General features: G+C 36.9%; 2 protein-coding genes across 3 annotated transcripts; one reads left to right on the top strand and one right to left on the bottom strand.

Moving 5' to 3' along the window:
* Nucleotides 1-3,113: 3,113 nt before the first annotated feature.
* LOC103968114 (protein ILITYHIA) lies at nucleotides 3,114-23,698 on the bottom strand. 2 transcript variants are annotated; one of them, XM_018642335.2, is made up of 59 exons: nucleotides 23,460-23,698; nucleotides 22,254-22,630; nucleotides 22,023-22,160; nucleotides 21,518-21,899; nucleotides 20,880-21,026; nucleotides 20,480-20,664; nucleotides 20,251-20,377; nucleotides 20,069-20,142; nucleotides 19,909-19,985; nucleotides 19,784-19,820; nucleotides 19,535-19,701; nucleotides 19,039-19,222; nucleotides 18,358-18,435; nucleotides 17,432-17,551; nucleotides 17,272-17,331; nucleotides 16,606-16,731; nucleotides 16,420-16,510; nucleotides 16,157-16,326; nucleotides 15,178-15,480; nucleotides 14,976-15,092; nucleotides 14,777-14,878; nucleotides 14,550-14,699; nucleotides 14,176-14,340; nucleotides 13,912-14,088; nucleotides 13,660-13,782; nucleotides 13,423-13,503; nucleotides 13,197-13,313; nucleotides 12,863-13,035; nucleotides 12,369-12,446; nucleotides 12,127-12,274; nucleotides 11,892-12,014; nucleotides 11,746-11,802; nucleotides 11,555-11,665; nucleotides 11,277-11,468; nucleotides 11,027-11,200; nucleotides 10,095-10,205; nucleotides 9,928-9,997; nucleotides 9,746-9,824; nucleotides 9,135-9,237; nucleotides 8,868-9,038; nucleotides 8,540-8,776; nucleotides 8,203-8,309; nucleotides 8,050-8,101; nucleotides 7,866-7,972; nucleotides 7,718-7,777; nucleotides 7,493-7,607; nucleotides 7,242-7,352; nucleotides 7,012-7,149; nucleotides 6,813-6,935; nucleotides 6,611-6,682; nucleotides 6,094-6,206; nucleotides 5,334-5,492; nucleotides 4,964-5,060; nucleotides 4,668-4,850; nucleotides 4,311-4,505; nucleotides 4,044-4,223; nucleotides 3,832-3,964; nucleotides 3,652-3,730; nucleotides 3,114-3,500 (listed from the first exon to the last, which is right to left on the bottom strand). In XM_018642335.2, exons 1-59 carry the CDS (start codon nucleotides 23,572-23,574, stop codon nucleotides 3,461-3,463), a joined length of 7,881 nt encoding a protein of 2,626 aa, XP_018497851.2. In that variant the 5' UTR covers nucleotides 23,575-23,698; the 3' UTR covers nucleotides 3,114-3,460. The 2 variants fall into 2 exon arrangements, with proteins under 2 accessions (XP_018497851.2, XP_048424531.1); XM_048568574.1 differs by having other exon boundaries at nucleotides 20,946-21,026.
* A 2,107-nt stretch (nucleotides 23,699-25,805) lies between these two features.
* On the top strand, nucleotides 25,806-27,063 carry LOC125470100 (dehydration-responsive element-binding protein 2D-like). Its single transcript, XM_048568596.1, has one exon. The coding sequence runs from the start codon at nucleotides 26,142-26,144 to the stop codon at nucleotides 26,808-26,810; it is 669 nt and encodes a 222-aa protein (XP_048424553.1). The 5' UTR covers nucleotides 25,806-26,141; the 3' UTR covers nucleotides 26,811-27,063.
* Nucleotides 27,064-27,556: the final 493 nt, after the last annotated feature.

The raw sequence follows: 27,556 nt of genomic DNA, 5'->3' as shown, positions 1-27,556 counted from the left end.
AAGTTGACACATCCGCGACCGAGTTGAGGTTGTTTTCCCAGTCCACTATCTCAAGGTTTCTGAAATAGCTGGCCTTCCCAAACCCGTCTTCGGCAAAGTGACCCGAAGCCATTTGAATGGCCGTGTGCTCGCCGTTGGCCCTCGTGTAAACCACCTCTCCGCCCCATTCCACCATGGTTGCCTTGTCCGCCAAGTGTGTGAACAGCTCTGCCGGCCAGTACCCAACTAGGGCAAGCCGAAGCGCTTCGCTCTCGTTCTAAACTCGATCTGTGGACCAAAATGTGATTGTTTTCTGCTAATAGTAGATTACTTAGTTCCATACTCGATCTGTGGACCAAAATGTGAAAATATATATTGAAGAGTCTTTAGCTCATAATGTAAAAAAGTATATTCTCGATGCCTAACATAGTAAAAAATGTGGTGTCACTGAACCGTCCCCATACACACACACGTGTGTGCGCACGCGTGCGTAATTGAGCGAGTAGTTTCTAGTTTTCTTTTCTCAAAATGAGCTTATATATACACACACACACACACATACACGTGTGTGCGCACGTGTGTGTGTAATTGAGCGAGTAGTTTCTAGTTTTCTTTTCTCAAAATGAGCCTGCTTTTCATTAATAGTTTGGTTCGATGACCATATATAGCATGGACAAATGCCAGACATTTTATGAGCCTTGCTGCAATACTAATTTGCTTTACGACGTTCTATATGTTTAATTATGCGTGTCTTTTCTCAAATTTTAGGCCTCTTTTTGTTGACTAGTCTTCACGTAGCCTACTCCAGATCACTAACTATAGTTAGAAACTTAGAAATTAAGGACATTTCAATTCATAGTATAACTTATCTTGTATACAGAGGAAGGGTTTTATTTCAATAGGCAGAGTTTATGTGCACAGACTACCTGTCATACTTTAAACATACAGGATCATCCATCTTTTCTCCTTCTAATCTTAGACTACATGTAAAAACGATAATATCTAGTTTAAACTAAATTTTCTTCTTAATCTTCGCGCTTCGCTCACCTTATCTATCCGCACGCTGATAGGTAAGGGCTTATCTATATGATTTTCTATGTGACTCTATTGCCGACCGGTTAGCAAAACTTTTCTGGTAATATGAATCGCTACACTTCGCTTGTTCCTATATGATAATATGCACCTTGGTTGCTGTGCTCCCCGCGGGTAATATATCAATAGCAACGATGCAGCTACCATTAGGTGGTTTGTTCCTCTTTACTAGCATTGTCATTGATCATAGGACACGATCGATTTCGACTTTCATGTCCAACATAATTATGAATTTGCTTATAAAGTTTGTGCATTATGAGCAGTTTTCTAGTAGTACTACACTGATCAGCAACAACTTTACAATATGATGAGCTAGAAATTAGTTGGCTTACGTACCGATTCATTTCTAAATTGTTTGGTAATTAGTCATAATGACGTGGCTCAAGCTAACAAGGGATACAAACATAAACTTGAAAGAATGATGTTCTGTAATTCATCAGAGTTTGGAAGAAAATCGAAAGGTGTATTTGATTAATTCTTGAATGTATATTACAATAAAGCCAAAAGGCTTAAGCAGATTTAAAACTTAGGAGAAGTTCAGGGATGTTAATCAAATTCAAATTACAGAAATCGGGACGAAAAACCAAAAGCGGGATTTTGAACATAAATATTAAAATCCTAAATTAAATAACATGTAAGGAGAACAAGATCCAAGAGATTATTCATTCTAAAATTAAAATAAAATAAAGAAATTAATATGAAACTTGCCAAAGATAATATTTGCTTGAAATCTTCTCAAGCAACCCAACAAAACATTCTTCTTTCTTTTAACGCCATAATTGATATTTGAGTAGAGTTTTTCTCTCATGCGTCCTTTATTATCAATTTTAAAGCATTTTTTTTTCTTACTTTTTTTCATAAAAGTTCACCCTAAAATTATCGTAAAAAACTCGACCCCAAGTTCTACCTAAAACGATCTTGATAGCTAGTAGACAACTCCCTTGTTAAGCAAATAAATTATGCAACTCGAAAACCAAACTTTCAATGTACTTAGGTGAATATATATCATTAATTTCCATAAACAAGATTAAAATATGACGATCAATAATCAAAATCACTGCAAAACTATGAACAAGTAGAGGCCAAAACATTTGCACCTATTAATTAGAAATATGGGCAAAAATTAAAGATTTTTGTCAAGTAGAGGCCAATACATTTGCACCTACATAACTATGAACAAATAATTAGTCGCTTCAATCAACGCTAGGTTTTGAAAAGGATTTTTATCTTATTGTTGCCCAAACTCTTTCATTTGATCCCACCATAAACGCAAATCACCATCTAAACAAGGAGCAACCATCTTCACCGTCTTCCTTTCCAAAACTGGTTGTCTTGAAATTTTTTCTTGTTCTGATGTGTTATTCACATTTAGATATTGCAACTTCTACGTACTTTTACAGGAGTACCATTCACATCCACACATCGTAAGATCAAAGCCATCTGTGCGTGGCCAAAATCAGTTCATCATAGGTTGAGAACTGATTACCCTTATAACGGTCATGCAGTGCATTTCTAATCTTTTATTTCTACCATTTTGCAGTGTATTTCTTCTCACTTGGCTTGAATCCCTTGTGACTTAGTCCATCACCCAACCATAGCCTACAAGATGCTAGAACTAAATTATGTCTTCAAACAAAAAGTAACTTCGTGCATGCCATTGGTTTAGAGACCAATATCATAATTCCGAAGTACTAAGCGCAAGCCGAAATATTATTCCCCTTTGACTCTCAACATTTTCTCACAAAATTTTCAGATTTTGCGATTCGTTTGTCATATCCTACAGCGGGACTACTTTTAGCGACAAATTAATAAATTCAAGGGAGGATATAATTTGATAGAGATCTCAACTGCGACTAAGTATAGTCCTCACCCTAAACTTCCACCAAAGGGACTATAGCGATGACGTCGCGAGGAATAGTAGTCGGAGAGATTCTTCTGCTACAAACTCATACCCTCTCCGATCAAGGGGCGCAAAAAGAAAAAAAACCATGGTCGCCAACATTTGCCATGGTCAATTGAGCGATTCCAGTGGCTGTAGTTGATGAGGTAATGAAAAACAAGTGGCATAAAATTTGTTGAGAGATCACGTATGAAATTACAAAATGTAGCTTACAAAAAAGGGCAAGCCGAAGCGCATCGCTCTCGTTCCATTCAAGATCCTTGATTGTACCCAATTCACAATTACTTTGAACTTGTAACAACCCAGCAAACGAAAATTGGGTAAATTGGCCTCTATGGTTTTGATATCTCAGTATATCCGCGGTTCTGTGATCGAAAGGTGCCATGAAAACTTCTGCAGGCACCCCAAACATATGGATTGTCTATACCTCTCCACTCTTGAAGTAGCAGAAAACAAAACAAAACATCGGCTTTGGAAAGAAACGATTTTTCAGCCACTTGCCGTGTCCTCACCATCCTCACTATCATCGCTGCATTTTTCCAGACGTAACAAGCATTTCAAACCAATGATCAAAACCAGAGCAGGGAAACGATAATGGTAAACTAACATGTCTTTTGTTATATATCAAGCACTGGTAAAATCCATCGCCGTATATTATTTTCTTTTGTATCTATATATACCTATTTTCAGGAAGCTTCGATATTCTTCTGGCATCCAAGCCTGTGATGAATTTTTGTGCAGCTTGAATATTTTCAGGACCTGGAAAATGTGAAACCGAAACGCTCTTACAGCTGAAATCTTCTTGCAGAAACACTGTAACAATAGCAGTAAAACAGTACACGTTGAGAAGAAAAAAGTACCCTTTGACAATTGGAAAGCATGCAGAGCACATCTTTCCGCAGCAAGTCTCACGGGAGTACTTCCATCTTTCAAGCATTCAGCAAGAGCCGGTCCAATAATATTGATATGAGCCAAAATAACAGAAGCATTTTCCTGTAATACAAATTGTGCACAAAGTCCTTAATTATATACACGGTTCCTTGATGCAATTCCAAAAGCACAAAGCACATACCTTGGAACCTCGTTTTATAGCAGATAATGCCTTTCTTCTAACTTCACTAGAATCATCGCGCAAAGCTGACACTAAGGACGATATTATTTCCGAATGGAGTGATTTATTAGAAGGATCACTTCGGAGCTTGTGAATCAGAAGTCTCCCAAATGCCTTGGTCGAAGTTTCACGCAGGGGGAACTGTTTGAAGAAATGAATGTCACTACTTTGTAAAGCATAAATTAATTAAAATTTTTTAAAAAAAATGCAACTATGAGGATTAAATACCTTCTCATCAATCAAGGCGTCTTTAAGCCGGTCCAAGATAGATGGAAACTCTGGAGACAAACAAATAGTGGAAGGGTTGTGCCTGAGCATGGATGATATTGTGAGTACGGAGCCATGCCTGGCAGACAAGCTAAGAGATGATGGCAAATCAGAGAGTTCCTGAAGCAGCTCCGTCAGTTGATCATCTTCTAGGTACTGAAAATTATTAGAGAATAGTTAGATCAACAATAAAGAAAACCATTTATAAATAAAAAAAATTAATAAAAAAAATAGCAGATACAGAATCTTGAACTTCATGATTAAGTGAAAAATACTCTAGAATCCGTAATTGCTAATCCAGAATTATCCACGACATACCTGGGATGTGATGCCCAAAATGCTTGCTGCAGATATCCGAACCTGGTCATCATCATGATGAATCAAATCCTTCAGGTGCGAGTAGAGACGAGTTCTAACAACACTGCTCACACTTTTTCCAGCATGCCTTAGGACACCTTCAAGAGCAGACAAACATGCCTCCCGAACCCCACTATCCGGAGCCTGACAGTGAAAGGAGAAAGATTGTTCAATCGGGTTTTGAAATTTAAGTGCATGAAAGATCCTAACTAACAATTAAATTTAAGTGCACGAAGAAGATCCTAACTAACAATTACCTGCAAACTGGAAAGGAGGTCTCCAACTAAAGGGTCAACCCGGGTACTGAGAGCACTAAGCTTTCCGAGTGCAAGGGCAGCACTTGAACGAACGATTCTGCACTTGAAAAGTATCTAATAAGCAGAATATATGGAAGAAACAAGCTGAACTACTAATGCCCCAACTATGGAATTATATGAAAATTTAAAACATAAGCGGTTGAATTGAAATCATTATGATTATAGCAATTTTCACACCAGGGACATTAGCTGAGATATCACTACTAAGACAAGCACCATTTAAAGGAAAGAATAACTACAAATCGAGGACCCGTGAACCAAAAAGCATACATTAGCAAAACACTACTAGAAGATTGTACTATAAGCCAACCTTGTGCTATCCTGTAGACACTTTACAAATGTTGTTTGAAGCTGAGGAAGAAAAGGTTTCAATGCCATTCCACCCTTTCTTATCATGATTGTCAAGGTGGACAAAATCGCACTCTTCACCTGCCAAGGGAACCGATCACCTATTATCCGGATAAGAGGCCTGCAATTACAATCCAATAATAGCCAGTCAGATTTTTGGAAAAACAGAGACATGAGGAACTGGGGTTTTATGTAAAGTTAGCATCCAGCATATATCAGGTTCAGTTACAGAATAATAGTGGCCTGGGTCATGAAAACCAAACAATGTTTTACTTTAGTACATGCGATATGAATCTACACTAATAAACACTAAGGGAAGGGGGATATGAAAGCCAAACAATGTCAATTGGACAGAACTGAATTCAATATACGAAGCTTGTAATACCATAAAGACCATGAATATTTTCTAGAGTTCGCCTCACACAGACTATTTCCTCAGTATTCTTTCATACAAAGAAAAAGTACAATGAGTTTGATTACTGAGGATCCCAATGATTAGACAAAGAGAAAAACTATAAATATAAGCGGATGTTTCATTACTACAGCCTCTACAAAACTTGAGTAATACGCAAACAAAATCATTACATTAATCAAGACATCAATCCAATGCCAAGTTTTTAAGTAAAAGGCAACATGACTTTCACAATGATATCAATGAGGTCAAAAATGAGACATCAAATTTAGGAAACAAAGTTCATCTACCATTCTTTAATGATACATACCCTGTAATTGGGATGACAAACTCTTTCAGTGCCTGTTCGCTAGTCACTTCGATAAGTTCACCGAGACCTAGAGCCGCTTGCTCTCTTAGTTCAGCAGATCCACTTGTCAAACCCTAAAGGCAGAACAGGTTATAGTTTAAAATCTAATGCCCAAAAAGTAATGGGAGCGCGTATTGGACAACACACTAGCTATAATGATGTAAAAGCTTCTTTTTCTTTTGAGGCACAATAGATACACAACTTTATTAGAACAAAAGAAGACAAGACAAGCAAAGCAGAAGAGAAGTCCATAAAACAACAGACAAGGGACCAAAACCCATGAAGCAGTTTCTAAAAGGATTCTTTCTTTTTCTTATGAACTTAAACATAGGAATGAGTGCATTTCCAAACCACTACACGCTAGCCATAATGATGCACTATTGGTCGTTAACTAAAAGAATGAACAAACGTACAACAAGAGAACAATATACTGCCTTTCATTTGAATTGAGCATCCAGGAAAATAATAGCTAGCATACTTGGATAAATATTGGAAGCAACGGTTGAAGTGCTTTTGGTAAACAAAACCCAGGAATGAGAATTGGTCCTCCCTGCAAGGTCACAAACATAACATGTTCCAGTTAATAGGCCATTCACCGGAAGCATCTAGAATACACAACATACGGAAGTTATTTTGAACAAAAGTAGCTGCAATACTTAACAATCTAAACTATTGCCCACCTTCTTCTTTCTACGCTCCTTATCCCGGGATGTAGATACAGCATCTCGTACTAATTTAATATAAGAAGGAAGTACCTCCTTGGGAACTGAACTTACAACTCTTGACAAAGCTTCCCAAGAAGCCTGTTGAACAAAAGGTAACATACAATGTTATGTACTTGGATTCAATAACAGAACCTGAAAGATTTGTAGTACATACCGCCACAGTAGCTGAATCTGAATCACTGAGCAAAACAATCAGGGCAGATATCACGTTTGGAGCTTCATCAACCAAATATAATTTACTGCTTTTGAAGAAATAGCCAATAAGATACGAGGAACTTCTTCTAATTGAAGCCTGAAACCATGAATACAATAGAGTGAGGGGGATATAAAGTTATAAACAGGACCAAAGCATTCAATTACATTGTTAGTAAAACAACTTAATACCTGACTTTCACTGACAGCTCGAACAAGCTCAGATAAAAGAGATTCAACACCTTCCTCATCTATGACTAAGACCACAGTCTCAGCAGCCTCCTTTGCCAACTTTTGAACTTCCTAGAATTTCGAAAAGAACAATGTGTCAAATTCAACCTGATTGTTTAAACATCCAGACAGTGATTGCCAAAAAAAAAAAAAAAACAGAAAAGAAATATGTTCTTAAACAAGCCAGAAGATTGCAAATTGCAACAGCATACCTTCTCATCAGCACTCATTGCAGAAAGTAAAGCAGGAAGAACAGTACCAAGATGAGAGTTAAGACCAGGTCCAGCCACCTCAGCTACCGCTCCAAGAGCATGTGCGTTAAACGCACTGGATATGTCAAAAATTTCAGTCAACAAGAAGCACCAACAAGGACATTATTATATTAAAGATCAATGAAGAAATATACACAGCAATTTTGAGAAAAAAAAAATACATACGTAAGTGGCAGGTGGACCAGCTTGGGTAAGATGTGGGGCAAAACAGCAGAAATCCTGACACTAAAACAAAAATGCAGCAACTTAGCACAGGAAAAGTAGGAGTAAGAGAGGGCGAATGAGAGGCATAAAATGTATGTGGGTATTTCACCTTAAGATTTGTTTGAGGCCATCAAGAGCAGTTTCAGAAGTTTGATCATCCTCCAAAGCATGCAAAAGAGTGGGAACAATTTCATCGATGGCTTGCATTCCAGCACTCTACATTGTGACTCATATTATAACGTTTTACAGAGATGACCACCTTACGATTAAATATATTAAAATAGACAACGAACCTTGTAGAGAGTGTTGAATGCTAACCCAGCAGCCTCACGAACTTCAGGCATGCTGTTAACAATTAAAATGTAAGGCCATATTTTGAAGGAAACAAAAAGAATTCAAGATAAAGGTTTGGAAATTCATAAATTTCATAAAGGAGAAAACAAAACCTATCCGAAAGAGCAGTTCGAATGGTCGGTATGAGTTCATCCATGAAACTCAACAACTGATTTTTGCCAGCACTTGCCATTACTTCACTCAGACCAATGCATACTCCCTGATATCACAAATGCATTAGAAATGTATTAGCATAGTAATCAGTGGTGCACTGGCTGAGCAATAACCCAAATGATGCTTTAGTATTTCTGTGCTTAGACAACCACAAAAAGACAACCATGCTCAATTCCAAAACAGACCACTTTTTAGCGACGAGACCAAATGATAATATGAGAGTGCTTAGTAAATAACATGCAGTGTCATAATAAGCAAAATAAATAGAACTCTCACTTGTCTTCTGCCAACGTCAGAATCCTTTAACCCTTGGGATAAAATTGGGATGATCCATGGAAGTACTCTTTCACCAAGTTTCCTAACAAGCTCACCCAGTGATCGCCCAGCAACCTGCCGCCTTTCAGAGGACGATGAAGCAAGAGAGGCAATTAGAGTATTCATTAAAACTGGCATTATTTCCTTTAGAGTCTTCGGAGTATTTGCCACAATAGTTTTCCACACATGCAGCGCAGCCTGAAATAAGTTAAATTTTGACTTAGAAGTTAAGTATGCTCCGAAAATAAAACAAAAGATTGAACTTGTGCCAAATAAATACTCTCCCTACCTGACGAACTGATAAGCTGACATCTGTTCGAACCATATATAATGCAGCAAGCACTTCATCCCGCTTTTCCCTTCCCAGAACCTCAATGATAGCCCGACCCTGTGCTTCAGTGCTAGCACCTTCATCATCACTGCCACCCTCAAGTAAAGCTTTCCCAGAAGTTCCAGCAACCTGTATTTGCAGAGATTATCTCAGCAACCCAAGACTTAGAAACTCCCAACAAAAAAAAAAAAAAAAAAAAAGGAAACAGCGTGAAGACTTAATTACCTTAAATAAGAGATCACCCAATAATTCCACAGAGCTTTGCCGAATCCGCCAACTATCGTTAAATATACCATCTTCAACAACAGGAAGGAGCAAAGGTAAAGACCTGGAAGTAAAAGGAAAACAGCAAAAACAAAATGAAAACCCATCAGATGGAAACCATTATGAAAACATTATATATGTCTGGTTAGCATCCCATAATATGAAACATCCCACTCAAGTATGAGTAGCCCAGCCCAGAATGCAATATGAACGACCACTTATAATCCAATTATTCCCAAAATGGTAAGATATTCAAAGTCACACAACATTCCACCTGGAAACATAGATAATTAAGTTGAGCACAAAATTGGTATTTCGGAAAGAGCAAAGTAGCCTTAAGTGGTAAAACCCATGGCACTGTCCAAGAACCACAAGATTGAACCCCACCTTCACCAGGATTACGGGTTCACTGGACTAGAGAGAGCTACCTCCCGTCTTGTAGCATATAGGTCCAATGGACCACGTTTACCTTGTTATTCAATAAATTTTCTACACTAGAACAAATATCCTAGACGCTCCAACAAACAATTCATTCGAGAGACATCACAATGATCAACCAGCGCAGTGCTTACGTTGTTGCGTAATGCTCAACCAGAATATGCCCTGCACCTAGAGCTGCCTCACGTACAGACTCATTTTCATCAGCAAGACCTGTAAGGGTATAAGCTCCCATTAAGTTTAAATAGTGCACCAAAGTCCTATAGTGATACATGATACCATATTTTACAGACTACCATCCACAAACTGTACTTACCATCTAAAATAGCAGGCAGCACCTGCTGTAAGTAGTTCTGGAATTGGACGCCCAATGACCTTGGTAAATACTACAACCAATTTCCAAGCAAAGGCAACCATTAATCAGAGCAGGTAAAACAAATACATGCAGTAGTAGTTAAAATGTTTAAAACATACTGTCTTCACCTTAAATAATGTTAAATATCCATCACGGACAGATGCTTTTTGATGAGAACAGTTTCGGATAACATCAGGAAGTGCAAGCTCAAAGTACTCAGTTCCAAGTGCAGCTAATACCTGGATTGGATCAACTGTCTCTTAGCAAAGCAAGGAAATAATTATAGCACGTATATAGGGAAAGAATAAATACATGTCTGCATAAAGAAACATCATTGTCATATGCCCATCATATAGACACTATGGATTACATGTTTTCCATCTTACACATGTATATATATACTCTTATGGATTACATGTTTTCCATCTTGTACATGTATAAATATACTCTTTCCCTGACCTGTTTTTATAATTTCAGTTTCAATAAGGATATTGCACTAAATACCTTGAAAGTAAAATGGGTCGAGAATCATTTAATTAACCAATAAAAAAGGGGTGTGTTATCCACACACCCATTTTTACTTCTCACACACCCTTATTAATTTCTGTCCGTTGATCTTCTTCAATTCATCCAATCTGACGGCCGGAAACTTAAGAGGTGTGGGAGAAGTAAGAAGAGGTGTGTGGATATCACACCCAGCATACGATGGATGAAATAAATGGCCTAAAAAGTTATTACATTATTATTCACAGCATAAATAATTGGCTTGTAATTATTAACATTATCAATGAAAGCTGATCTAAACTTAGTGGGAATGGAGTGAAAGGAAATCAATGTATATTTAAGTTACCAAGTAATGCAAAAGAAAACTCTTTTTCAATATACAAAAAGATACATTTAAGTTACCAGATATGCATATGACCATGTTCCCAGCTTTTCAAGTATGCCATTCAATTTCCATTTACAAATTAACAATTAATATGAGATGCAATAGAAGTTTTAAAGTGCTCAGACAAAAAAAATAAATAAATAATTTCTTATTTTAAAGAGTAAAACTGACCTCGCTCAACCCTTGAGCTGCTCCAGAGCGCTCAACATTACTATTATCAGATTTAAGTGTATCAAACAACCATGGAACGAGATCCGGGAAATGATCTTCGCCCATTCCCCTTATAAGGGATCCAAGGGCCCTTGCTGCAACTGACCGAACTTCTGGAATTGGATCCACAAGTACCTAGTTTTGGGGCATACAAGTACTTAGAAAACAGTTCTATAGAAGAGTCAAACATACCACCCTTAAAAAATGGTACCTTTTTCACTTCAGGAAGAAGTAAACCAATATATGGAATCATATCCTTAGGTTCTGTAACTAATGAACACATATTGCCAACTATTTGTGCTGCTTTCTTTTTAGTTTCAGCACTCCTTTCCCGTAGCCCTCTATGTACTATTGGCACCAACAGTGCGAGTGAGGGAGCATCAATTGTATTAATAAAAGTGGTCTGCAAAGAATCCAAAACATTCAAATAAATAAATGAGGGAAACAAACTTATAATAAAATAGCTGAGTCCACCATTCAAATCCTTACCTGTAAGAGAATATCAAGAGAGTACTTTGTATGGTCATTTGGATCTGAAAGACCCAGTAGAAGAGTAGGAACAAGGGAAGCTATTTCAGGATTCTTTATTACACTCCCAACCTAAGAATAGAACAAAAACAAAAAATATTAGCAATGATTATAAGATATAAATAGGTAACTCATTGCAATGTTTAAAAAACCTGTTGAAGTGCTGTTTGTCCCGCTGACTGGACTTTAGGATGTGTATCTGTTAAAACCTGCAAGTGCAAAAAAGCATAAGACAACAATATGCATATTTTAAAAGTGCTACATAAACTCATGTCCATGACTCCATATAAAGACAAACCTCAGTCAATTTTGGAACAATCTTAGGGAGACACTGAGACAGCTGTTGAGGAGCACAATAGGCCATAGCCCCAAGCAGTTGGACGCTACTTTGCTTTGTTCGCCAAGCTTTATCTTCAAGACCCTATCAAAATAATGTATTTATACATCATTGTCAGAGACTAAAATGACAAACTTCATGATTAAGGAACTTCAAACAAGTTTATAAATATATGGGTAAGGTATAAGTTAACTACCTTCAAAAGAGATGGAAGAACCAGTTTAACTCCTTGCGCACTAAGTTGAGACATCATTGCACGAGCCGCACACTCGGCACCTTCACGAACTGCAACAACTTGATCAGAGAATGAAACCAACAGTAGTGGCAACATTTTAATTACATACCTGCATCAAAAAGATGATAGGACAGTTAGAGTGAGAGTTCAGGTGAATGTTAAGTCCATATAGAGAACTTCTTTGTACATAACCGATCACTTACGGCTCAAATAGTCTTCCAAGTGATTCACAGAGACACTCAAATCCGAGTAAAGCACCTTCACGACATTTTGCTGAATTCCTGTAATGGAAAGGAAATACAAAAATGAATAGCCGCATCCCCAAAAAGGAATAAAATAGCAACAATAAAATGCATAAGAAACAGAAGCGTTGAGTGATCAAGTGATCTTGCAACAATAAATGACTCGAGTCGCAAGACCCTTCTGTTCTAGAAGTTGCAACATAAGATTCATAACCAATGAGAAGAGGAAAGAAAACTCCACAACCTCAGAATCAACAATTATTTGTCCACACAGAATATACTAGCTTAAGGGTAGTCCAACAACACAATGATCAATCATTCAATGACTAATCAGTCCTGACCTGTATTTTCTGGAATTCTTGTGTTTAGAAACATAATAAATCTCACAAATTATAATTGCCAACAACATATACAGAAATTCCGGTCAACTTCTTAAACCGGGTTAGAAATCCAACCTATCTACAAGTCCTTCTTGTAGTTGAGCTACAATCCCATATTTCTTCAAGCAAGAAATACCAAATCCCTTGACCACTCCAGCAAGCCCGAAAGCAGCTCCACGGCGTTCCCCATATTTGTCACTCTTCATCAGTTTATCCAAAAGCCTCGAGACAAGAGCTGGTCCATCATCCTTGTACAGAGAAAAGAATATGATTAGCTTTCCTCTTAACGTCAATATTGTATCTATCAACATAAACAATGTCATAAGACAACTTCTTGATGGGAAAAAACAAAGCTTGATCAAAGAGGAAAACTATTGTAGCTACGCTTGAGACGTGTGACGTGTCATACTTGCTTTGATTGCATTAGTGGAGACAAGCATGCAGAAACAGCCCGTTGAACAGCTTCTGATGGAGTGTTTAGCACATCCAACAACTTCTCGACAACAACATGAACTTTTGGATCATCCTGTTCCATAGTACAGACAAACGCTAAACTTGAATTCCAGAAAGCTATCTCACTAAAGAAAAAGGAAGGGAGGAGATGAAATTTAAAAAGCAAACAGTAATAACAGCACCTTTGCCAAATGTTTTGCCAACGCTCCAGTGAAAATAACAACCCCCTCACGTACCAAATCATATTTCTCTTCATCTGATGCCTAAAGTTAAATTGTTATGTCAGATAAATTATGAGGTTCATGCCGTAGCTTGGCATGGAAACAACAGTTCCAGCCGTTTAACACAAAAATAGACATGACCTGAATTAAAAGCTCCAATAATTTTCCAACCATCACTAGTTATGAAGGGAGAAAAACCTTTTTGTTCAAGTAGTTCTCAAAGATGGGAAATAGCAAGGAAACATTATCCCTGCCATGCTTATCAATTATCATAATACCAGCATTGATCATTCTTCCCCTAACATCGGCATTAGGATCAGCCTGCATATTGAGAAACATTGACAAAGTGGTTAAGTTAACACTTCTCCTTTCTGACAAGGACTATACAATATCTCTTTCCAATTGAATGCACACTTCATGCTTTCGAAACAAAGGGGATGTAAATCTTACCAGTGCTCTTGAAATAAGAAATGTCATAACAACAGGAAGGTCTTTTGTTCTGAGTACATCAGCAGAAGAATGTAATGCCAAGGCTACACCTTGTCGACCCAGCCAACCAGCATCAACATTCTCCTCAGTCAAACCAGCATCACGGATATACAGAGAAAATAAAGTAGAAAGAGACTCCTGCATAACAGTGATTATTGTAACATTATACTTGTGAGACGGGTATAACAAGGTCAATGCAGGTTTGATAGTTAAAGTCAGACAAACCTGTATAGAATTGGGACATTCATCCAAAGCAGCAGCTAATGCCTCCGCAGCAGCAAAACGGACATTATAATTGATATGCGAAAGTGCTTTGAAAAGGCCTGAATAGTCTGTCCCAAAGTCATGCCCATACCGATCCCATAAATCCTCTGCTGCTTCTGCAACGGACTGAAACAAAAGCATAAAGAAAACACATGAGACTAGAAACTTATTTGCATGGCAACAGAATATACTACATTAGCAACGGACAAAAGTTTATAACTGTAAACTAAGTCTAAAATACAGATAAGTCTCCATCTTAAACCATAAGATGGGACCCTTATCCATTAGTCAAAGTGTACACACTACACTTCAGAAAAATAATTGGTACACCAAACCTTTTCTGGGTCATGTAAGGCAATCCAAATGCCTGTAGCGACTTCAACATTCTGAGGAAGAGACCGACTGGTAACAGCAGGAATACATTTGACAGCACTAAGGCAGGCCATTCTAACATGAACATCTTTTGCATAAACACCGTACAGAGCCTGAAGAGATGCATAATTAAGGAGGAGTATAATCAACGCACAAAAAAGAAAAAAATTAAAAAATAGAAATAACATACTGCTGCCACTTCATCTGGTGGCACGCCCAAACACAACTCATTCAACGCAGGTCCAACAGAGGCTTGATAAGCTGGAACAACACCAAGTACATGATAAAGAACCTGCAAAAAGAAGAAGCCAGTTCAAGAAAAACAACAAATAAGGATACTATGGAAATATTGGAAAAGGAGAATTTGTGCCGAAGGAGAATTCAGTAACTGAAATCATTCGAAGCCTTGGAAGAGGTAACAAGGGGTCCATGTGCAGATACAGAATCTGAAGAACATCATTGTGAAGTCCTGTCTTCTTAGAGCATAACAGAATTCGCTCCATTATCTGATAACATAAACATCAAAAGGGATAAGCCAGAGAGAGGCACAGCACAGTTGAATCAGTTAAATAGGAAAGCAGGAAAACTTACAGGGAACACAAAGGTAAAAGAATCTACAGGAAGAGGTCCCGTTTTGCAAGATACAGAAAGGCCATTAATTATTCGCTCAAATAGACTCAAAGATGGTCTTTCATTGGCTTCCCCTTCACCAACCGATGGAATCATATCCAATACAAGACGAACTTCTTCAGTCACAACTAAGCGCAAAGCCGTAGCAATGTCAAGGGCCCAATTACAAAGAGGTGGAGCAGTGCATCTAGAGAGTTTCACCACAGTTTCATATGCCACGTCACTGACTATAGGTGACCTTAGCAATGGATCAACATAGTTAACCTGATATTAGATAAAAGGTCAAAAACCTATTAACACACTATATTATATGTTGACAAAGTTCATAAAAAAATGGCAAATGAAATAAAGGGATATAGGCAATAGAAAAAGAGACGGAGGCAGAAATAAATCATCAAATTCCTGATTTTATAAAATGTTTCCTTTTGACAATATTAAGGAAGGCCAAAGATCATACACCACTGAGATGGAGGCAAATCAGCAAGCCCAATTATACTCTTTAAAAAATAGTAACAAAAGGACTTTTCCCCTATGACTAACTATAACTCAAAAACATGAGTATTGTATATAACTTCTCCCATTCATTATGACATGCAGAAACTATACATAATGCAAGTAGTAACATTGACAGCAAACTTGCTTTTGAATGTCACTGAAAAATAAATCACAGCAACCGAGTGACTAGTGATACAAAATTAAGCAAGTTTAGGAACATTTAACAGTATACAGTGTCTAAACCTCATTGGTGAAAAAATATGATCAAAAGTTTTTGTTTGTGAATTAAAAGAATTGAAAATAGCAGAATCAACAAATTTTACCTCTAAAAAGTGGAAGAGGACAACCCAGAAATGAAAAGAAAAAAAATACTCAGACCAAATATTTCAATGAACTACTTAAAAACTAACAGAGATTTAAAATATTCTGGATCTTAGAAGCATACCAAGGAAGGAAGTTGACTGTGTGCGAAAATAGGATTAGCAATTGCCATTTCCCCAAGAGCTGTAAGTATGGAAGACAAATTTTTCTGTATATCTCGGACCTTCTCGCGTATGGATGCCTCCTCCCTAAGTTGCACCTCACGTGCTTCCTCCTTTGCAGTCTTTCCTTTATCTGGCAAATAAAAATATTGTAATGCTACTGAATAAATAAATAAAGTAAAAACAGAAAATTTCCAGTGAAAAAACAGATGCAACAATAATTCACCAGGTTTCTTTGCAGACTTCCCAGTTTCCCTTTTACCCACAGAACTATTGGTTTGCTCAACTTTCGCAGCATGATTAGAACCACCATGGTCCTGTCAATAAATACAAATGTGACACCATAAGAATTAAGAATTACTTTCGAAAAAAAGGAAACCTAAATGAATAAATAAAAGAAATTGTTTGGTACCGTGTCATCTAGGTCCTCATACATCCGAAAACGACCCTTTGCTTGTTTCATGTTCTTAGCAGCGACAGACTCCGCAATGTAGACACCTTGCTCACTGGAAAGCAAGCCTTCAGGGGTATGAAAAATCTGAAACATTACAAGTGGAAACAAATTTAAAATAAACTACAAAACAAAGTAAATTGACAAAGTTTTAATAAATTACAAAGCGTAACACAGTAAATGTGTATAAAAGTTGGTGAAAGTACTAACTTAAAAGAAGATGGAGAATAAGAAACCCAAAAAACATCTAACAAGGAGACCATAAAACGGAGCACACTTATCAGGCAAGGTCAATAACTAAGGTACTGACATTTTACCAAAAACCAATATCTGCATAATTGCCCACCATATTATGCAAAACAAAACCTAATAGCAAATACAAATAGAAATAGTACAACCCTATCTTTGCAAACATCGACAACAAACAAAGATATCTAGAACAGATGAGAACATGAAGGCTCCAAAAAAATAAATAAACAAGAATTACAATACAAAACACATGAAACCATCTAAATTTTCAAAACGGATTATGTTTCTTATTAAATAAATAAACAACTTACTGAACCCAATGCACAACAAGAATTATATAACTGCTGGAATATCAAGATAAATGGCTGAAGAACTTACTCGAATATCATTTTCTGAAAGTGTGTCATGTGAAAAACGATATGGAAGATTTTTCAGTTGCTGCCAAAGAGAATGAGTTCAAGTAAGCATTCATTAACATGATCTTGGTGACTAAACACATAAACATCCATCAAAGCGGAGACATATATAAGCAATTGACCTTTTCGAACTCCGCATAGGTTTCTCCAGGTGCAATGGACATCAAACTGGATAACGAGAAAACTGCTGCTCGCTGTTCAAATGGATTAGTGCTGGACAACAACATCGGCACCAGTAGGCCCTGCAGATGATAGCCACTAAGGGTTTAGTCACAAGCTTCAGTGCAAAAATACAACCTCATGATGTTGTGAATCAATAAAACATCTATCCATACTTAGCCAATGACCTAAACAAGACTAAGGATACTTCAGAAAAATCTAACACAACATTTTACAAAACAGACTTCTACAAGTTCTTGGATGACAGTCTTATTTAGGCTAAGCACACCCTCAACTAGCCTATTAGTTTGCTTGGTGTAGTGCGTCACAGTTTTAGGGTTATGTAGTTTAGTATGAAAGGAAGAAACCAACTTTTGGGAGTAAAGGAAGGCAGACAATGGACTGCATACAGGACGACTCACTTACAGGTTGGCTCAAGACCATATCAAAATCCCAAACCATTTCAATTTACAGACAATTGTAAATTTAAAAGCATGTTTTATATATAATTGTATATACATATATATGGTTCTTAAGACTTATAATGGTTGGCAACCTCACATCCATCCTATGAAAGGTAAAAGTACTCTAGCAGTCTACTGACCTCTGTACACGTTAAACAGAAGGTATTACAGTATTACCACGTATCAACAAACAATATTACATTTTAGCAAATAGTTTAAGTTCATGCGTCTTTGGAGCACATTCCACTTGACTGCAGTTTGTATGGAGTTTTTATCAGGTAGTTCGACTCATAGATCAATATTCAACAATACAGGATGTATTTAAGCAAAAAAAAAAATCTACCTCATGATTCCTAATGAACAAAGATTAAATCCATCAATTAAAATAGACAAAAAAAAAACTCCAAAAGAACTAGTTGGTTTACCTTGAACAAATTCTCCACATCAGCCAAAATGTTGCTAATGATGTCAAAACCACATGCATGCATGCATTTTTGTAGCCTCTGAAGACAGCAATAGAACCAAACCAATCAGCTCAAAAATGCTATTCTAATTTCATTATGCCACAATAGATGAAAATTAGCATAGGAAGGCACGCAACTCTATGAAGTATGAAAAGATATCTTTTACCAGTAAAAGAGGGAAAGGAAACCTAACTGTAAAGAGGGAAAGGAAACCTAACTCTTAACTGTCATGACTTATTGTCAATAGGCAAAAACTTAAGGAAAGCAGTTCCCAAATGAGTTTCAAGAATTTTATGAGCCTTGCATGGAATGGAAGAGAAGTAATCTTCAAGTACTTGGTTTTCTTAATGGTCATGTTTTCAGCAGGAATGTTGGTTGACATGTACCTCACCATCCAAGACCTACTTCCTTTTTAAATTTGTTACTGTCTTTTTATTTTAAGGTTTTTTATTTTAAAAATAAAAAAAATAAAAAAAATAAAAAAAAAGAAGAAGAAACAATTGTCTAATTTTTGGGTCAAGAATATATTATACAAGATAGCCCTGCATTCAGATTAGAAACAAGAAACAGAAAAATCTGAGAAACCAAGCAACATAAAAACCTTTTTTTTTTAAATAACAAAAGATCAACAGAAAGATTTACCTTCCAAACTGCATCTCTCTTTGCAGTTCCGACCAAATATGGATGATGAGCGCAGAACAAAACTCGTGTCGCTGCACTTGGAGCTGCAGGGAGAGCTACTGATGATATGACAATTAAAGCCTTTACTGAAACCTCAACCGACGGAAGGAATGGTACTTGAGTGTCCAATGAATTATCTGTTTCACTACAATACATTGAAAATTATATCCCAGGGACCACATCAGAGAGGATATGAGAAATTATATTCAGAGATGGGTACTTAAATGTACAAGCCAATACACTCAAACCACTACGAACACTTGAATTGTTCTTATTAGTATATTTAAATACGATTGAAAGGAAGAACTAACAACACCAACTAAAGCTAAAGAACCATAAGAAGAACAAATTGAACCTAACAACGATGGTTAAGGTTCAAGAAGCTTATTCTGCCTGCACGGGCACCAATTGGAAGAATTAGAAGGGAAAAGTGGTGTATATAAAAGAAGAGCTGTACCTTGACTTTGAAATATGAAGTTTCTCTGCAACTACAGACATGAAATTCGTGAATTCAACTAAAAGAGGTTCAGTCAATTGCGGAGCAGCAGAAACTATCCTTCTGGTTGTGTCATAAGTCATTCTTCGAACTTCCCAGCATGGGTGGCATATGAAAAAGATTATTAACTGCAACATACCGATAATTACTCAATAACAAAACAAAACTCTTTCCAGAGAAACCAAAGTAGTGTTGCTCTTGATTATTTACCTGTGAAAGTAATCTGACAGAAAAGCAGTCTTGTACCCTGAAAGTTGAAGGGAAAAAAGTGCCAAATAAAGATCATAACAAATTTTCAACATAGGAAACTAATGAGAATGTGAATTAATAATAACCTCCGCAGATGTTCCACCAGCATAATTTCAAGAAGATCAACACATGCCATGCAATCCTCAGTCGACAATTTTGAAGCCTGTTGCGCAAAACATACCCTATATCAGGAAATGAAAATAAAAAAGATAGTTTCTAAAAACCAATGAGCCTTTGAATAACTACCATGGATACTGGTACAAGTGAAGGCTCATTTTGAGATATCAAAGACCAGATCTTGTCCTTCACAACAATCTCCTCTGAGGGTAAACAGAGAAAAGTAAGGGAAAAGGGACGGAACAGGCATCATGTTGGAATGTATAAAAGATAAATTTAATAATTGGTAAATGACAAAATAATAACCATACCTGCTTTGATGTCAACAGCAGCAATCTTCCCAACTAATGGTAAGGCATATATACCATCCAAACGCTGAGCCACTTTGGTAAAACCAGTTTTGACAAGTTGGATGAGAGGTTCCAGTAATGATGATATCTAGAGTAAGAAAATTAAAATGTCAGCAAGATGAAACAAATAGCTTGGTCAAGATCAAGTGAACCAAAGCACAGACAAATACAACTTAATCAACTAGCTAACCCGGAAAACAGCATCTGTATTTTTGCATATGGCTCGTAGACAACGAAGATGCCCTCTTCTTAGAGCTTCTTTCTCCTTAATACCAGAAGAGAAAAACGAGACTAAATTTGATTGAACAGCATCTGCAGATCTTGCTGCCCATGAACCCAGAGCTGACAAAATTGCAAGTTTCACCTCCTCATTTCCTAGAAATAAAAACATTGGTCAGAAATAAACACCCAAAGCTTTGGCCACAAAGATTAAACATAAACAAAAATGAACAGGATACTCAATTCAAAAGCTAAGTGAAGATCTAAATCCAAAAAGGATAAAATAAACAAATTTAATACTAAGTAAAAAAAAGGTAGGAGAAAATAGTTTTAAAGACAAAATAATATAAGACCACAAGCTCACTTCTCACCATCATCCTTATAACAAGATAGAAGGAAACTGCATAAGGTTTGTGACAGGCTGTTAAGGTGTTTCCCATCTGGAGCATTACACAGTTCTTGCAGTGCATTGATCATGCCAATTCTCTGATATGGAAGTGTAAGTCTTCCCTCTGAGCCTGTTTAAATGGAAATGTGAATTAAAGAAAACACAAGTAGACTTTAAAAACCAACTTAACCATAGTGGGGACTTGGCTTTTCCCTAATGAAGAATATTTGAAGTCACTTAACAGTGTGCTCTAATGAGGAAATGTAAAGGAAAAATAGTGGGGACTTGGCTTTTCCCTAATTAGAAATTAATCTGACTGATTGTAGGCAGATACGGAATTACCTCCTAACCCCACTCTTTGTCCTAATTAGTGAGAGAGAAAAGACAGAAGTGAAAGAAACTTCCACCAAATTAAAAAAAAAAAAAAATCCTTCCTTACCCATACACCTACAGAAGAAAAAGAAGAAGCTAAAATGATACAATGATAAATTCGTTAACAATGAGATGATGTTCCCTTCAGTTAATAATTTCTTTCTCAATCCATCCCCTCTTTATTACTACTTTCTTTCTGTTCCATTCATTTCAAAAACTTCCAAAGTAAAAAAATAATCAGGAACCAACCTCCAATTACAGATTTGACAGCATTGAACATTGCTTCTAAAGTATCTGGATTACTTGACTTTTGGCTCAAACATCGTATAACTGCCAGTGCCACAACCCTTCTGCCTTCATCCGCAAGCCGAGCCTGCGGCAATATCACTAAAAGAATTTCGACAGCATACTTGCTTAAATCAAGGTTGACTGATTTCAACAGAATCCCAACCGACTCCAATACAATCTCAGGGTTGCGTTTCAGCATTTTAACAGCAGATGGAAGCACGATATTTTGAAAATCTTCATGCAACATATGTTTAAAAAGTGGATGAAAAGCTTCACTAAGGCCCTTTGCTGGCTTTTCTCTTGCATTTAATATTGCCTTGAGATATATATCCAAAAACGTTGGCTGTAAAAAGCAAAGGATGAGTTAAAATCTTTGGCACATAAAGCCACATAATATGAACTTTAAGATAAATACAAATGGGGTTAGCCCCTCCAGTACATGATCATGAAATAACAAATCCCTCACCTTGCATTGTTCAAACAAAGATGATTTGCTTGAGGTACTTGAGTACTCTAATAACAACCAAATCAATTCAGAACCATCTTTGTATGGGATACGGGCATCCTTGAGTTCCTCTATATACATTTTGTAGATGTCCGGTGACTGAACAGGAAACCAAACAAAAATTGAGCAAATAATAATGTAAATTTATGGAAAGGACACTTGTTCTTAAAGAGAAGGTTCATCTGGCTAAACCTGAGAAAATAAGTGACAAAATGTCTTCTTGCAAGCCCTTCGCTCACGGAAAGATCTTTGCATGACAAGATTGAGTAACAATGCCTGCACTGTGGCAACTCTACACAATGCATTCTTTGAGACTGTGGCAAACTTACTCTTACTCAATAGAAGGCATGACCACTGGAGAAGTCTATCACAGCCAACATGTGATTGCAGCTTCGCTTGTTTTTCCATGACCTGAACAAGGGCTGCCGCAAAACTTTTCATAAAGGAAACCTCTTGTAAACCTTTTGTAATGATGTCATCAACAGCTTTCCTTGACCCACGATCATCGTAAATGTACAATGTTTGAAAGATTATATCTATCAACGGCAGTACAGACTCAGTACCAATTTCTGCAGAATTTCAAATGGCAAGTAACTTTAGAAATAGAATGTGCTTGGATGATCAGCTCAAAGCAAAACCCCAAAGGATTATGCATTAAACTCAGAAAGCCCACTCTAATCGCAGTACCATATTATCTAGGTGCGGACCGCCCAGTATTGTTAAACATTATGTGCATAACTATTCACACAAGAGATCAGTAAAAGAAAAGATGGGAGGAAAAGCAAATAAAAGTTTAATTTTTCAAAACCACAATTGACAAAAAGCATAAAACTTTAGTTCCATTTAGCACTTCTGTAAACTAATGTTAGTACTTAAATCTTCTTCCGCTTCGTTATTCAAAATGAAATAACCACCAAATACATTATAACGTCCTCATTTTTCTAAGAAATTCAACAGCTTTGCTAGTTTTCCGCGTCTGTTTCTAAGCTAACTCTGTAAAACAAAGACACAATCGCGGAAAAACACGTAAATTTCATCAAGAAACAAAATATAACAACACAAAAAAGGTGCAAGCAAAGCCATTGCCGAACAAATGTACTCTTTATACCGATAATTAACAACATTACATTAGCTTCAACAGTTCATCAAAATCGAATTACTACAAACTTTTACATACTAAAGTAATACGAAATATGTTAGACTTTATTGTTTTAATGTTCTATTTTCCTTCAATATGTCCACACATTATATATATATATACATATATATATATATACACACACAAATTTCATGAATTTAATGTATGCATGCTGGGACGTTGGCGCGAAGTTAAAAATTTTCAGAAACCCAACTGGAGTTGCAGTGAAATTGCAATCGGGGACCAAACTTATCACTAACCGGAGTTACTGAGGACGGCGGGAATTTCATCACGGAAGATCCGAACCCGTTTCTTGGTGGAGTTAGTGGAGACCGACCCGGCGATGGAGAGGAGAGACTCGGTGGGAGTCGCCATCGGAAAACGGGCGGGTAAATCGGAATGGAGGATCCGACGGTGAATGCGGGTTCAGCAGTTTTGTTGCCACAGTTGGCGTTAGGGTTTTAGAGGTGTGTGATGAGAGAGTGCAACAGGCGATAATAGCAGCCTATGGGATGCTTATATTCTCGCTATTGTGTGCCTGCGATCGTCGTCACTGTCGGAGGGAATGAGAGAGGTTAATGGGCTTTTGGAGGTTTGGGCTTTGGAGGGAATGGGGCTCTTGGGCAGAGCTAGCCTGATAGAGAAATACTAGTACGTTTGTCAGATTCAAGTTTTTGGTGCTAGAAACTTGGATTGGTAGAGTAATCCTGCGGGACTCAGGAGGATCCTCTCCAGATCCTCTTTGTTGAGGATTCTCAGGATCCTCAAATTGTGTTTGTTCAAATTGTGTTTGTTGAGGATTCTCAGAATCCTCAAATTGAGGATTCTCAGATTCAAGTTTTTGGTGCTAGAAACTTGGATTGGTAGAGTAATCCGGCGGGACTCAGGAGGATCCTCTCCAGATCCTCTTTGTTGAGGATTCTCAGGATCCTCAAATTGTGTTTGTTCATTGTATATCGTATGGTCAGTTTTTATCAAGTACTATTCATATTTAATTTTAAATAATTTCTGGTCGTACGATGTACGATGAACAAACACGATTTGATTGTTTATAGGATCCTCACAAAGAGGATACGGAGAGGATACTCATTCTTGGTGGACAACATCTAAAAAACTATAAGCATTTAAGTAGAGGCAAAATTTTATCTATAAAGGACATTGCAACAATTTGCAAGCCTCTATCATTTCATAGTTTCCGAAACCTTTTTTTGTCCTCTATATTTGGGTTTTCGTTTTTACTGTTATATAATGTTATAAGATTTGTATATTTGCTTATTGTTGTATCAAACTTGTTTTGTTATATCATTAACAAAGTTGTTATAGGTTTTGTTACGACTGTTATATTGAGTTTGTTGTTGTTATAGTACGTATGTTATCGTTATATCGAATAAATTATGACACCCTCCAACAAGAGCATTTTAAAATGATTAGACAATAGAATTCCAAACATTTGTCTTGTTATATTTTTGAAGGATACAAACAATGAACAATTGCACTATCGTAAGTAATTTGAAGTTTAAAAACTGTGACAAAATTCTAAATCAATTGAAGTTTGGTGGCAATATTTTAAATAAATTTAATGCTTGAAGGCAGTGAAAGTATCTGCAATAAATTCTTCGAAAACATTCAACTTATTTACTAGAAGGATATTTTGCTAACATGGCATATCGAAATGAATTTACATAAGAACAACATTAGGAAGACCATATTTTGAAATATCATCTATGTTGTACCATCTCTTTAATAAATATACAGACAACCAATACAAGTAGATCTCGCTTTGTTAGAAAGATGTTACCATGTGATCTCTCAAAACGTAATCTTCCTAACGTTTTCCGTTAGTGGTGACCAACTCATGTATTAGCTGCTTCTCATCTTGTCATCATGATTTAGAATTCACATTTCAAATAGCTATTGGTTGTCTGGTGTCGGCTGTGAATCCAAAGCTGAAAGGTCAAGTTGCTCGAAGTCTCTCCATGACTCTGCTTTGAGCTGTGGAGTTTGAAAAGTTACAACTTCCAACATATGTCATCGGGCTAATGTAAATACATTAACTTTGTTTAAAACTGCTTTTAGTCGTTACAGTTGATTTTTACAACTGTAAGATTTTTATTTTGTTTGTCACAACTATTTACTTTTTGTTATTTTATATCACTTATGCTAGATATATTTTAAAAAATTGCTTATATATTTTGGAATTTTAACAAAAAGTTATCGGTATTGTTCACTTTAACAAAAAATTACATTTTTACACTAAAAAGTCAATCATGGTACTATTCACTTTACATTTTATTTTGTCCATATTGTTAAAACTCAAAAATTTTAAACCTTTTTCATTAATTTTTCTTATATTTTTTTTACATATCTATGTAAACCCTAATTCATTTTCTACATATATTTTATTTTCCCTGTGTAACCTAAACACGTGGCCAAGTCTAACATGAAAAAAAGATACTTATCCACGTGGCAAAGTCTAACATGGAAAAAAACTACTTGTCTTCTCGCATGTAGCATACATTACGTACGCGCACGTCTTTCTGTACACACAAATAATCAAATTAAAAAGGGAGACTGAAAAAACACCGAAAAATTAAGCACGAAAAAAGAAAAGAACAAAACAGAAATCACATATCTTCAAGCTTAACGTAGTTGAAACAATTTAGACAGGTGTTGTTTGGAGGTTAGAACACATGTTCTGATGTTCATCGTGGATCGTGTGCTACAGCTACGGAAACAGCAACAGCCAAGCAGTTGTTTTACAGATGTCAACTGCCCACAGATTTGGGTGTGCTTATTCAACGATTCTTAGGTCACTGTGCCATATCCTCAATGCATTGCCCTACTCAAAAAAATTTACAGAAATATTGTACGCTTGTTCTATATAAAACAATCAAACAGGAGAGAGCAACACCCTAATTAGGGTTTTTAATCAGGTGGTGGACATGGAGAAGGAAGAGAGAAAGGTGGTAAATAAGAGAGGCGGAGGAGGAGGAGGAGGAGGAGGAGATAGCATGGAGCGGTCGAGAAAAGGTTGCATGAAAGGGAAGGGAGGGCCGGAGAATGCTTTATGCAGCTTTAGAGGAGTGAGGCAGCGGACGTGGGGGAAATGGGTAGCGGAGATTCGAGAGCCGAATCGCGGGGCTAGGCTTTGGCTCGGGACTTTCAACACTTCGACGGAGGCAGCACTTGCTTATGATGAAGCAGCTAGAAAACTCTACGGCTCCTCCGCCAAGCTCAACTTGCCAGCCCACCACCAGCACCCGTCGTCCTCATCGTTGTCATCTGCTAATTTGACCTCTTCAGTCACTAAGCCTACTTCTGAGTATGGATACTCCATGAGGGATTCGAGTAGTGGCAGTGGTTCTGCCAGTGGTGGTGGTGGTGAAGCTTCTCTGGCTTCATTGACGGTCGGAGGTTGGAGTGTTGGAGATTATTTGTGGGAAAATGGTAGTAGTGGTACTAATAGTACCACTGGTTGTGTGTTGAGTAATTGGGGTGCAATTTGTGGAGAAAAGGATATCATAGAGATGAATGGCATGGGAGTTATGATGGAGTTGGGAGGAGATGAGTTCATAAATTGGGATGCTTTGGAACCTCCATCGTGGAACTAATCAATTAGCTAGTTGAGTTTGTGAAGGGTCAAATATGTCCTGGATTAGTAAAAACGAAGGGTCAGATATGTCCTGGATTAGTAAAAACTTGTGTATATTAGCTTCATATAGCTTTTGTAGGAAGCCTTTTTTTTGTTTTTTTAAATGTTATATGTTAGTTTATGTTTTCATCTATTTTATCTTTTATGTTAGTGGAACGAAAAATAAGGCACATATCATGTAACTATCTTTCTCTCCCTACTTTTTCTCCAAAGCTCCACTCTTACCAAATGATATAACAAATGACATAAAAAATAAAATGCATTGTGATCAACTTTACGAAACTACGATGTTGGTTAAGAAGTCTGAAGTTTATCTTATTTTGTCTTTAAAAATGCTAAGAATATGTTTTAGAGACTTTTATAATGTACCACTTCTTGAAATTCGTATTTGTGAGGCGGATTCATGGCTGTTAACATTGGATGATCCTACATGGTACACTAGGCGCTAGTTGGGTAGGGTCTAGTCTATGCGCTTAGAAAAGTCTAGGTAGGGGCATAGGCAGATGAGGCTAATTTTAGGCAATTTATTTTAAATCATATAGATAAGTGCTTATTTGTAGTGAAAAATTATACTTATTTAACGTATCACGTACAAAATATTAGAAATAGCTTTCGTATTTTAATGAATTTGATGTTAGTGATAAAAGTTATGATTTTGAGTTCTTAGTACTTTACGAAATAGTTTTTAAATGCGTCTGAATTTAT

Source organism: the organism of the source record quoted next, unplaced genomic scaffold (assembly GCF_019419815.1).
Source record: "Pyrus x bretschneideri cultivar Hongxiangsu unplaced genomic scaffold, Pyrus_bretschneideri_v1 Contig48, whole genome shotgun sequence".
In the NCBI taxonomy this organism is placed as follows: Eukaryota; Viridiplantae; Streptophyta; class Magnoliopsida; order Rosales; family Rosaceae; genus Pyrus; species Pyrus x bretschneideri.
The sequence above is the reverse complement of the archived record's forward strand: the minus strand, read 5'-3'. Positions and strand labels throughout refer to the sequence as shown.